Source organism: Narcine bancroftii, chromosome 12 (genome assembly GCF_036971445.1).
Source record: "Narcine bancroftii isolate sNarBan1 chromosome 12, sNarBan1.hap1, whole genome shotgun sequence".
Classification (NCBI taxonomy): Eukaryota; Metazoa; Chordata; class Chondrichthyes; order Torpediniformes; family Narcinidae; genus Narcine; species Narcine bancroftii.
In genome coordinates, this window is record NC_091480.1 from 10,602,177 (window position 1) to 10,615,432 (window position 13,256).

Here is a 13,256-nt window from a genome sequence, read left to right on the forward strand (position 1 = left end):
GTACGGGAATAACCAGAGTCTCAAAGTGGTCAAGGCAATGATTGTGGACTTCAGGAGGACCATGGTTGATCGTTGTCTATTACACATCCATGTTCTGTTGTGGAGAGCTCAAATTTCCTTGGTGTGCGTATAAAGGGTGACCTATCCTGGACCTACACTACCCCTTCATTGGTTAAGAAGGTGTAGTAGCACTTGCACTTCATAATGAGGTGGAGGAGGGCAAGGCCACTGGCCTCCATCTTGACAACATTTTACAGGAGCATGATTGAAACCCCTGTCTGGCTACATCATTGTGGGGTTTGGTAGTTGCAAAGTCAATGCAGAGGATCATCAAAATTGCAAAGAAGGTCAGTTAATGTCATTTACTGGGAATGTTGTTCAAACAGGGCTCTAAAATTATAGAAGACACTTTCCATCCAGCATACAGTATCTTTGAACCACTACTATCAAGAAAGAGGTACTGGAGCATCCAAATCAACTGGCAGGCTGGGAAATAGGTTCTTCACACAGGCTGTGAGATTGATCAGTATCCTACAACTGAATAAATCATCCTAAAATATTACTATATATTTTAAATTGCAACTTTATATTGATGTAATTATTATGTACAATGTATTGGTTACATATGATTGTGCACCATGTTGCTGAGAAATGCTGTTTCATTGGGTTCTATAGTCAGATGATAATAAATGAACTTGAAATGTTCATCTGTACATTTTATTTATTTTTATAGTTTGTCTAAATCTATTGTATTAACAATTACAGGTATACCCTGCTTTACAAAACTAGAGCGTTCCTATGGAACCTTTCATAAATCGAAATTGCATAAAGCAAAGAAGCGATTACCATTGATTCCTATGAGATAATTTTTTTGAGCATTCCCACACCCAAAAAATAATCTATCAAGTAATGTATACAACCTAAAATAACACTTAACATTTATTAAAAGCAGGAATTATATGATAAATACACAGCCCATAAAGTAGAAATTTACTTTTTTGAACCTTCCAATGCACTCCAGTCAGAGGCCCACCCCCGGCTCAGTGCTGTTAGCACCAACCCGTTTGCACAAGGAACACATACCTGTTTCTTTACGCTTGGTACACTCGGTTCATGGTTGGGGGGAGGGGGGGGGAATGGGTGACACGAACAGGAAACTGGGATGTAGGAGAGAGAGGAGAGGGTCATCTATTGACATCTCATCATAGTTCCCAGGAAAGTAGATGCTCAGGGTGTGTGCCCAGCCTCTATAACAGCTTGCTGCTTTCACCACATTTTTTTTGTAGAAACAAAAATCTTTTTGTCAAAACAGATTTGCATAAAGTGAGTATTCATAAAGCAGGGTATACTTTCTGCTGGTTTAACTGGAGTAATCTTAATTAGTGAGGTTTTCAAATAATGAAGTATAAATATTTTATCCTTTTACACATCTCTTTTTGTCCACCCACCAGAATTGTCGACTTTCCATTAAAATTTGTCTTGGTAAGATCATGAATAGCCTGTAAGCAGTAGGTGGACCATAGGGTGTGGAGTCGTCTGACTTCTGCACCATACAAGACTCTGCTGTTGTTACAAGGCTCAATATCACTGGATCTTGATTGGCTATGGACATAGTTTTTTGATGTGTTCTTTTGTTTTAGACCCTTCCTCAACCATAATGAGGGGAAATGGATCTTGTGAAGCACATTTTGGACAGTTTTGTAGAATTGTCTTGAGAGAAATACTTGGACTAAACTTGCTGAAGGATTTCCATTTTTTTTGGCTAACTAAAATTTGGCCACTTTTGTATTTTTATGTAGGAGCATTATTGCATTGAATTAACATTTTATTTTTAAGAATTAAAAATTACGAACCGATGTGAGTGTAGCGTTGCACCTACATGGTGTGGCTCATCTACGCAGTGAGGAAACAGGGCCTAGCAATCGCGCACAAGAAAGCAACCAACGCCATCTAGCAGGACTTTAGATGCGGGCGAGCCTTGCACCAGGCCCACCAGATGCGGGGTTAAAGGGAAAGGGCGTGGGTGTTTGAATCACAGGTTTTTTTTGGTTTTTGAGTAAAGGAGTTCACACTGAAACATTGCTGGACTCGACTTGTTTCTTTCACACTTCTCGCTCAACATAGCCAACCTCCATTGCTCATTGTGGCACACCGCCATACAAGCATAATTTTGATTTTTGCTGACAGTATAGCATAAATTTTGTATACTGAAGATGCTTTGTACAGTGTACATGAATTATGCTTGTGTTATAGTTAATGGATTGTAGTAGTTCCTGTTTCATAACATTTTGTATATGCATTGAATTATTATTGCACTATTTAAAGCAAATTGTTACCACAGAATTTTGAGTTGCTATGTGGGAAAATCTCAACAGCAAAATCTTTTATTCTCTGTTATGCAAATTGAAGTCAATAGATAATGGTAATTTCTTTCTAAATTTTAAGTTGGGTGTTGGTTGTACTTGTTTTTAAAAATATTTGAGTAGCACTACATTGCAACTGGGGTAATGCCAGTTTTGTTTTTATACTTCTATTTATCTCACTTTCCTTTGGCAGATTAGCATGTCTATTGTTTCCCTTGTTTGGAAGTAATGGAAAATATATCCTTTGAGTTTAGAGCATGGATTAACACATGGAAATATGATATTGTGAAACTTGGTTGCAGGAGGGACATAATTGGCAGCTAATTGTTCCAGGATTCTGTTGCTTAAGGCATGATAGAACGGGGTGGGGGTGGGGGGGGGGGGGAAAATAAAAGGTGGAGGAGTCTCATTGCTTGTTAGAGGAAACATTACAGTGGTGGTATGGCAGGATAGATTGGAGGGCTCATCTAGTGAGGCTATTTGGGTGGAAGTGAAGAATGGGAAAGGTACTAATGGACGTGTATTATAGACTCCAAATGGACAGAAGGAATTAGAGGAGCAAACTTGTAAGAAGATAGCATATATGTGTAGTAAACATAAGGTGGTCATTGTAGGAGATTTTAACTTTCCACATACTGTAAAAGGGCTGGATTGGTTGGAGTTCGTCAAATGTGTTCAGGGAAGTTTTCTAAATCAATAAAGAAGAGAAGCAACTAGAGAAGGGGCAGTATTGGATCTCCTATTAGGGAACAAGATGGGTCAAGTGACAGAGGTTTGTGCTGGGGAACACTTTGGGTCAAGTGATCATAATACTATTATTTTTAGGTAAATTATAGGGCTGGGCCTATAATTGATTGGAACAGGGCTAATTTCGAGGATATGCTAAAGGATTTAGGTGTGGATTGGGATAATTTATTTTCTGGGAAGGATGCAATAGATAAATGGAGGATATTCAAAGGGGAAATTTTGAGAGTACAGAGTCAGTACGAGGATTAAAGGAAAGGTTAGAAAATATAGAGTGCCTTGGTTTTCAAGGGATATTGAGAATTTGGTTTGGAGGAAGAGGGATGTGCACAATAGAATAAATGAGGTGCTGATAAATATAAAGAGTGCAAACAAATCTTAAAAGAAATTAGAAAGGCTAAAAGGAGATATGAGGCTGCTTTGGCAGGCGAGGTGAAAATAAATCCAAAGGGTTTCTACAGGTACATTAAAAGTAAAAGAATAGTAAGGGATAAAATTGGGCCCCTTGAGAATCAAGAGGGAAAGGCTACATAAGGAGTCAGAGGAGATGGGGCAGTTTTTAAATGATTTTTTTTCTTCAATATTCACAAAGGAAAGGAACATTGAATCAGGGGAAGTAAGGAAAATAGGAGTAAGGTCATGGAAAATATGCAGATTAATGAGGATAAAGGTGGATAAATCTCTGGGTCCTGACAAGATATTCCCTAGGACCTTGAGGGAGGTTAGTGTAGAAATAGCGGGGCTCTGACAAAATCATTTAAAATGTCATTAGCCATGGAGGAGGTGCCGGAGGATTGGAGGGTTGTTCCACTGTTTTAAAAAAGGCTCTAAAATAAATTTGGTAATTGTAGGCCTGTGAGTCTGACGTTGGTTGGTGGTAGGTAAATTAATGGAGACTGTTGATGGAGATGGAATATACAATTATTTGGATAGAAAAGGGACTGATTAGTAGTCAATGTGGCTTTGTGCGTTGTAGATCATATTTAACAAATCTTAGAATTTTTCGATGAGGTTACTAAGAAGGTTGACGAAGGGAAGGCTGTGGACGTTGTCTGTATGGTCTTTAGTAAGGACTTTGACAAGGTTCTGCTTCAGAGGTTAGTTAGGAAGATTCAATCATTAGGTATTAATGTTGAAGTAGTGAAATGGATTCAATAATGATTGGATGGGAGATGCCAGAGAGTAGTGGTGCAAAATTGTTAGTCTCATTGGAGGCGAGTGACTAGTGGAATGACTCCGGGTTTGGTACTAGGTCCATTATTGTTTGTCATATATATTAATGATCTGGATGATAGGTTGGTAAATTGGATTAGTAAGTATGCAGATGATACTAAGATTGGTGGTGTTGCGGATAGTGAGGCATGTTTTCAAAGCTTGCAGTGGGATATAGGCCAGTTAGAAGAGTGGACAGAAAGATGAGAGATGGAGTTTAATACTGATAAGTGTGAGGTGCTAAATTTTGGTAGGAATAATCAGTAAAGGTCATGCACGTTAAATGGTAGATAAATTGAAGAGTGCCATAGAATAAAGGGATTTAGGAATTCTGGTATATATTTCCCTGAAAGTGGAGTCACATGTAGATAGGGTGGTGAAGAAAGTTTTTGGTATGTTGGCCTTCATAAATCAAAGTATTGAGTACAGGAGTTGGGATGTCATGTTGAAATTATAAGGCATAGGTAAGGCCAAATTTGGAATATTGTGTGCAGTTTTAGTAAACAAATTATAGAAAAGATATCAACAAAGTAGAGAGTGCAGAGAAGATTTACAAGGACGTTGTCTGGATTTCAGGGTTTGAGTTACAGGGAAAGGTTAAATAAGATAGGACTTTATTTCCTCAAGTATAGAAGAAAGAGTGGTGATGTGATAGAGGTATTTAAAACTATGAGGGGGGCAGATAGAGTCAATGTGGATACGCTTTTTCTATTGACAATGGGGGAGATTCAAACAAGAGGACTTGGATTGAGATTGAAGGGGCAAGAGTATAGGGGAAACACGAGGGGGGATTTCTTCACTGAGCGTGGTGGGAATGTGGAATGAGCTTCCGCCCAAAGTGGTAGACGTGAGGCTGATTTTTTAGTTTATGGGCTGGGTGCGGGTCAATGGGACTAGGTGGGAGAAGGTGTTCGACACAGACAAGAAGGGTCAGACTGGCCTGTTTGTGTGCTGTAATTATATGGTTATATGACATAAAGTGCGATTTTTTGGATATGATATTCCTGAGCTTGCACTTACAGTACATTTTGTTATAGTTATTGTGATGGGTATATGCCTTGATGAAGCTTCTGAGTCAACTTAATAAAAAGCCTGTGGCATTCATTTAACAAAGTTTTTTAAAATGATTGGGCAATAATTTTCTTATTAGCTTGCCAAATAAGTGTGTACCTATCAAAGTTTTAAATGTCTAATTTCAAATTTGAAATTTAATTTGTTTCTTTCAAGGTCCAATTAATAATTCTGAATTCATATTGGAACATTCATCGAGTTCAATAATCCAAGATAATTTTGTGTAGGAGTTTAGGTGGGAAAGCATCTTAAAAATATCAAACTTTAACATTGTTCTTTTTAATTATTTTCATGTGTATCCTTTTAAAATAATGCAATTAGTCCAAATGTAACTAAAATATATTCCAAGGAATTATTTAGCTGAGTTTTTATAAAGAGTTGATAAATATGGATATTTGAAATTAGATTTGTGGCAGCTAACTTAAAATGATGTTATTTATAGATGTTTCTTTTCACAGATTATTTGCCAACAATGTGAATTCTCTTTGAGAGGAAATGAATTCACCAGCAGACACGAAACAGGTGTTGAAATATATAAGGATTTATCGTGATTTTCACAGCAATAATTGTTGGGTGTGAAAATTATTGAATACTATTGTGTAACGGAAGGAAAAGAAAACTTTTCTGATAGATTTATTTTCGACCTGAATCATCATGACTACATCTTCTATTAGACGGCAGATGAAAAACATTGTGAACAATTATTCTGAAGCTGAAATTAAAGTTCGTGAGGCAACTTCTAATGACCCATGGGGACCCTCCAGTTCCTTAATGACTGAAATTGCAGATCTAACTTATAACGTTGTGGCATTCTCAGAAATAATGAGTATGATATGGAAGCGGCTCAATGATCATGGCAAGAATTGGCGACATGTTTACAAGGCTCTGACACTGTTAGATTATATGATAAAAACTGGATCTGAAAGAGTAGCACAGCAGTGCAAGGAAAATATATTTGCTATTCAGACTTTGAAAGACTTTCAGTACTTTGACCGTGATGGTAAAGATCAAGGAATCAATGTACGTGAAAAGTCAAAGCAACTGGTCACTTTGTTGAAGGATGATGAACGGCTCAAGTCAGAGAGGAGCCAGGCTCTTAAAACAAAAGAACGTATGGCTCAAGTAGCCACAGGAGTAGGAAGCAATAATCAAATTACTTTTGGACGTGGGTCTAGTCAGCCTAACTTGTCCACCAGTTATTCAGAACATGAGTATGGAAAGTCAGGAGGATCACCTGCTTCGTACCATGGTTGTGAGTAAACTTTTCATTTCTGTGCATTTTTTTGGCTTAATGAGTAATGCATCATTGTAAGGATAGTCTAAAAGCAGATGAAGATATATACTTAAATACACAAAAATGCTGGAGAAATTCAGCAGGTCTCACAGTATCCATCGGAGGCAAAGATGTACTGCATAACCAACGTTTTGGTCCTGAGCTCTTTGTGCAAAAAACAGGCAGGTGCTTGAATTAAAAAGGTGGGGGGAAGAGGGAAGAAGGGGCAGCTGGAGGAGCACAGGTTGACAGCCAAGAGCCCATCAGTGGACATGGATATGAGGGCAGGAGAGAAAAGTTGAGAACTGATTGAGAGAGGGGGTTGCTCATTTGTACTTTTTCTCAGTTCTATAGAATGATTATCAGTTTTTTTTAATGCAGGTTTTTGTTTTGCACATTGAGTGTATTAAGCAGTTGTACTCGAATGCAAGGCCTGTATGAAAGTGGAGGCACGTTCAATTATAGCATTCGAATGGGACTGGGTGAGAACAGGAAAGATTTGAAAGGTAATGATGAGAGATGTGGGTGGGAGGGGTTGGGCATTTGTGCTCAGAAGATTAACCTGTTTTCTCTTGTGTAGAGCTGGTCCATCAAATCCATATCTTGATGAAGGGCTCAAGCCTGAAATGTTGGTTATGTACCTTTATCTTTGCCATATAAATGTTACTGTTTGACCTGCTGAGTTTTTCCAGCATTGTGTTTTTACTTCAACCACAGTGTCTACAGACTTCCATCAAATCCATAATTGGCTTAATCCAAAAACTTGTTCTTTTCCCATTTTTGAAACATTTTCAAAAGTTGTGATATGGCAAAAGCTTTATCATCATAGAATTTTGCAATTTAGAAATGAAAACATTTAGCCTGTCATATTGGTGCTGTCTAAAAGGGCTGGTTATTTAGTTTAATTTCTTTGCCATTTTTAACATGATGTACTCCCAAAATGTTTAATACAATGTATGTTTCTGTAAAATTACTTCTGAACACCAGATTTTCAACAACATAACACATATAATGACCGAATTATTGGACATTTTATTTATTTATTTCTTTTAATGCTTGACATGATGAGAAAAGGCTGGCAGCCATTTAAAAAAATAATTTTAGATATATATAAAAAATATATACATATCAGTTCTGTTCTCTTACTGATAAAAGGAGTAATTTTAGTGGTTTTCAACAATTACCATGACTTTTGGAGGCAAGAAATCAAAATTATCCAGTAGATGGTCATGCTTAAAATTTTGGTTCAGCGCTGGGACACTAAAGCTTCAAATTTTGGCATTTTGAGATGGATCTCATTTTAAATGTTAGTACCTCCATCAATATGTCCTCTTCCTGTCCATAGTGTCATCTTCAGGGATCATGGAATGCAAAGATAACCCACTGCTTCTTTTCTGCACTGAAAACAGTCATCTAATGCTGTGTCTCCTGAATCCTCATGTCCACCAACATTGCACAATGATCTCATGGACTGCTTTATCTGTAAGGTGAAAACCATTCAATCATCTTTCTTCCTCTTCCCCCATAATTATAAATCGTCCACTGGATCAAACTTAATGGAAGTCCCTGTTTGTCATAGCTTTCTCTGGTTTCTTTTTCACTTCCCTTCATTCTATCTAATACCATGTTCACATTCTCTGACTTTTTCTGTCAAGCTGTTGACCATATGTCTTCTTTTCCTTGATTTTCAATTTAGCTGACGTCAATAATTTTGCTGGTTTTGTCCACATTTCTTTGTGCATTCCATACCCTTTTGCAAAATATGCCTTTGTTGCAGTTCAAAAATACTGACCGTTACAAGTTACTATTTCTTCTCTGACCCAGAATACATGTGTCCTATTGCCTCTCAAGTCTTTTTGACTGGAGGGATTTCAGTTCGAAAATGGAAAATCGCATTTATCAGAATTATTTTGTACGACAAGCTCCAACTGTCCTTTCTTGTGATCCTGACATGGTTGCAGCCTTTGACACATTTGACCTTGCCTTTCTCCTTTAACCCATTTTTACTTTTGCCCAGCTGAGTAGAATTTCAGCCACTCGGTGCTTTGTGCATTTGTTCCTTTGAGGTCCAAAGATTACTTGAATTTGGCTTATCTTTCCATTCATGCATTGCTATCTCCAGTAACCCAAAGGATCAAATCGTCTATTTCCAAAATACATCTTGCTCCTCAGACTACCAACTGAAATTAACAGAATCTGTCTTTGCATCCAAGCTGACAATGCCCATCATTTCTACTAACTCTCTTAATTTCTTCAGTCTCTAAAATCAATCTTCAAGTATTGATTGTCCAGAAATCTCTTCCTTTTCATCATCTTAAATTAATGCCATTGTCACCCATCCCTGACACAGACCCATTTTCCAACTGTCGCACTCCCTGTTAACTCTCTGAAGCTGAACCAAACTCTTAACGAAAATGGAATGAATGTTGGTTTGGATCATTATTAAACCTACATATTGATTGATTCTATCACTGGATTACTTCATTGGTTGCTAAGCCACTTTAACCGTTGCTTCTTGGTCAGTTTTCTCACTCCCTTACCTTCGTTCAATCTGTGTTTCTTTCAATTTACCTTTGTGTCACGTCTTGATTTTTTTTTTTCTTTTAAGAATGTGTTTTCATTATAACATTCCACAGATAAACCTCTTGCAGTGGAGGAGAGCTAGCAGTGAAATATTAATACAGTAGTTCAGTCATGTATTTGTAACATCCCAAATTATGAGAGTAGAAGTTGGAGACTTTGAATCTCCACAGGTTTAGCCTAGTATTATGAAAATGCAAGTAACATTTTGTAAGCCAAGATAGAGCAAACTTTCAGTTTTGTTTGAATATAGAACACATTTAAAATATTTTCAAAAATTATAAGTAGTATGATAGTATTATTAAGCTATGTGTTATTTCTTATCATAATTTTGTATTCTTTGATTTTTAGTATTGATGTAATTATTTCATTTTAGCAACCTCTCCACGAGCTTCATCAGAATTGGAACAGGCCAGACCACAAACCAGTGGGGAGGAAGAACTTCAATTACAGTTGGCTTTAGCCATGAGTCGAGAAGCAGCAGAACAGGTATACTTCACACAAATTTCACTCATCATTATTGTCAATCAGATCCTGTGTACATTAGATTCATGCTTGTTGATATCTGTTAGGACTGTGTGGCTCAGTGTGACAACACCACCATTTCTAAATTTGCTGACTATACCACATTCATTGGCTCTTTTTTTAAAAAAAGATGATGAGCCAGCATACAAGAGGAAGATTGAAAACTTTGCTGAATGATGCACTACAATAACCCCTCTCTCACTCAATCTCACCAAAACCAAGGAGCTGATTGTTGACCAGGAGGGGAAACCAGAGGTGTTCAATCCAGTGATCATTGGGGAACCAGAGATGGAAAGAGTCAGCAAATTTAAATTCCTGGGAGTCACTATCTCAGAGGACCTTTCCTGGACCCAACATACCAGTGGCATAGTGAGGAAAGCAAGTCAGCGTCTCTGACATCAGAAACCTTGGTAAACTTCTACAAATGATTAGTGGAAAGTGTTCTGACAAGCTGCATCACGGCCTGGTATGTGGGCACCAATACTCTGAGCAGAAAACACTGCAAAAGTTAGTGGACACAGCCCACTACATCACAGGCAAATTCTCTCCTACATCGAGAAAATCGACATGGAACGCTGACGTGGGAGAGCAGCAGCAATCATCAAGGATCCACACCACCCAGAACAAGACTCTTACCACCAGATTCTGGAACAGTTATTACCCCTCCACCATCAGACTCCCAAGCAACAGACTCATTCAGAAACTAATTTAAGGATTCTTTATTTTTCTTATTATTTATATTTGCTGAATATTTATTGCTGTTTTTTTCTTCCTGTATTCCACAGTCAGTTTGTTTACATTTCTCTCTTTTGACACTTGGCTAAATAGTGTACACTTTTTGAGAACAGTTTACATTTATTGATAAATAAAAATTCTGCCTGGCCCAAGGAAAAAGAATCTCAAGATTGTATGTGATACATGTTCTCTGACAATAAAGTTGAACTTTGACATAAAAGGTTTTTACTTTTTAACAGGATATCTTTTGCAAGAAATCTCTGAAGTTCTAGGACATGCATCAGAATCTACCGAAGTGCTTATAAGGATAGTTTTATGTTGATGAATTTAATGTCTCTCTGCTTATTTTATACAAAAATAATGCTAGAGAAATTCTATTTGCAAGAAATTTTGGATTGCTTTTCTTTTGATCAATAAAGTAAGAAAAGTTACTGAGACTAGTTTTCAGATTTAAATAGGTCAGCAAATTTAAATAGGTCATATACATTGAATGGTAGACAATTGAGGAGTGCAGAGCAACAAAGGGATTGAGGAGTGATGGTAAATAGTACCCTCAAGGCTGATACTCAGGTAGATAGAGTGGTGAAGAAGGCATTTGGAATGTTGGCCTTCATAAATCGGAGTATTGAATTCAAGAGTAGGGAGGTTATGATGAAATTGTACAAGGCATTGGTGAGGCCAAATTTGGAGTACTGTGTACAGTTTTGGTCACCAAATTATAGGAAAGATATAAACAAAATAGAGAGAGTGCAGAGAAGGTTCACGAGAATGTTGACAGGATTTCAGGGTCTGAGTTACAGGGAAAGGTTGTGCAGACTGGGGCTTTTTTCTCTGGAGTGTAGAAGATTGAGAGGGGACTTGATCGAGGTGTTTAAGATTTTGAAAGGGACAGACAGAGTAAATGTGGATAGGCTTTTTCAATTAAGAAAGGGGGAGATTCAAACTAGAGGACATGGTTTAAGATTGAAGGGGGAAAATTATAAGGGGAACATGAGGGGAAATTTCTTTACGCAGAGGGTGGTGGGGATGTGGAATGAGCTTCCGGCAGACGTGGTCGAGGCGGGATCATTGGTTACATTTAAGGAAAGACTGGATCGTTACATGGATAGGAGGGGACTAGAGGGATATGGACCGGGCGCTGGTCAGTGGGACTAGGAGGGTGGGGATTTGCTACGGCATGGACTTGTAGGGCCGAACTGGCCTGTTCTGTGCTGTAAGTGGTTATATGTGTGCATAGACGCCATGTGCAATTTTGCCCAAGAAATGGAATATCCTACCTTTACTTTCTCCTTCCTGCCTTCTGTATGCAGTTCTCTCTCTTTCCGATTCTTAATTTCTATTTCAGATCCTTTTGTGTACTCTCTTTAATTCCTGGCTGTTCTACATTCCTACATTTGGTAAGTTTCCCATTGCTATCCAATATGGCAATGGTTTGTAGGAGTCTTGGACTTCAATGGAAAGAAACCCAGCTTCAAAGACAGGCTACTTTCACAGGTCCATTAATGATATCAGATGATAATCATTGGTAAAACTGATGTTTAATTTAAGTATAAGCTTGGTTTGTTAGACATAAAGTGCTCACTTTTTCCTAAATAACAAATCACTGGAAATATCTTGATGCTAAAGATGCTTCACATATTTCGTTCCCTTATTGATATCAATTATTGAAGGCTGAATCATTTTTTCTGGGTACCAGAGACGAGTTAACAGTAGCATGGAAAGCTTCAGGAACAGCACCATTTTTGAATGCATTGCTTTACTTTTCATTGATTTCATTGATCAGTTTGTGGAGCTTTATTTTCTTTTTTTTTAAGAATACAAGTGGTTTTCTTGACAACCAAAACATTTTGTTGTACAAATACTTGGCCCATACATTACCCTTAACCAGAATGTAGTTTTTGTAATGCTGATTGCTGTGCAAGCTCCTAGGAAATGCATTAGAACTTAAGAAATAGCAACAGGAAAAGACTATTTGGCCTTTTAAGCCTCATGTAAATCACAACCGACCTGCTACCTCAAAAGCCAATAACCTCCACCACCTCCATATCCCTGAATCCTTTGATATCCAGGAATCTTATCGATCGCTATCACTCAAAAATTCTCCATGCTGTGTGCAAAGAAATATCTCCTTATTTTAGTACTAAGTAGAGCCAAAGAGTTGTACAGTGCAGAAACAGCCCTTTTGGTCCAACACTTCCATGCTAACCAGGCTTGTCCCATTTGATCCATATGTTTCTAAATCTTTCTAATCCATGTACTGGTCTAAATGTTTTTAATCTATGTAATTGTACCTGCCTCTATCACTTCCTCTAGCAACTTGTTCCGCATACAAAAGTTTACATCCTTCCTCTCACTCCTTAAATCTTTGTCCTCTAATTTTACCCCGAGGAAAAGATGGACTATTCACCTTGTCTAATTCAAGCCCTCTAGTCATGTGAATTTTAACATTGTTAGCATTTCAGTTTAAAATAAAGTGACATAATAGATTTGTGTCATTACAAAACAATGGAATTTAATTATGAAGTTCAGAATTTAATGACGCCACATGTTTGTAACTTGCATTAAAACTTGCTGAACATGGTATCATTATAACTTTCATAAATTTGGAATTTAAAAGAAAAATACAATGGGATCTCAGCAGTGACCAGATTAAAATGGAATCAGGCTTACACTGGACAGGCTTTATTCACCTTCAAATATGTATTTATTAATAACTGAATATATGGGCAGGACAAGATTATTCCGCCTATTTG

The 13,256-nt window shown here is 37.6% G+C and overlaps 1 protein-coding gene across 8 annotated transcripts in view; it reads left to right on the plus strand.

The window, feature by feature from the left end:
* The window catches only part of epn2 (epsin 2), a 74,053-nt gene that overhangs the window by 28,065 nt on the left and 32,732 nt on the right, over positions 1-13,256 (plus strand). For 7 of the 8 annotated variants that reach the window (XR_011347449.1, XM_069906517.1, XM_069906519.1 and 4 more), the window contains exons 2-3: positions 5,849-6,642; positions 9,620-9,732. Coding sequence is in view for 7 of the 8 variants with exons in the window: in XM_069906517.1 (XP_069762618.1) it covers positions 6,045-6,642; positions 9,620-9,732 (711 nt within the window). In the remaining variant the exon portion in view is untranslated. Of the gene's footprint in view, positions 1-5,603; positions 5,626-5,848; positions 6,643-9,619; positions 9,733-13,256 lie in introns of those variants that run through there. The other variant, XM_069906518.1, reaches the window with a different exon arrangement.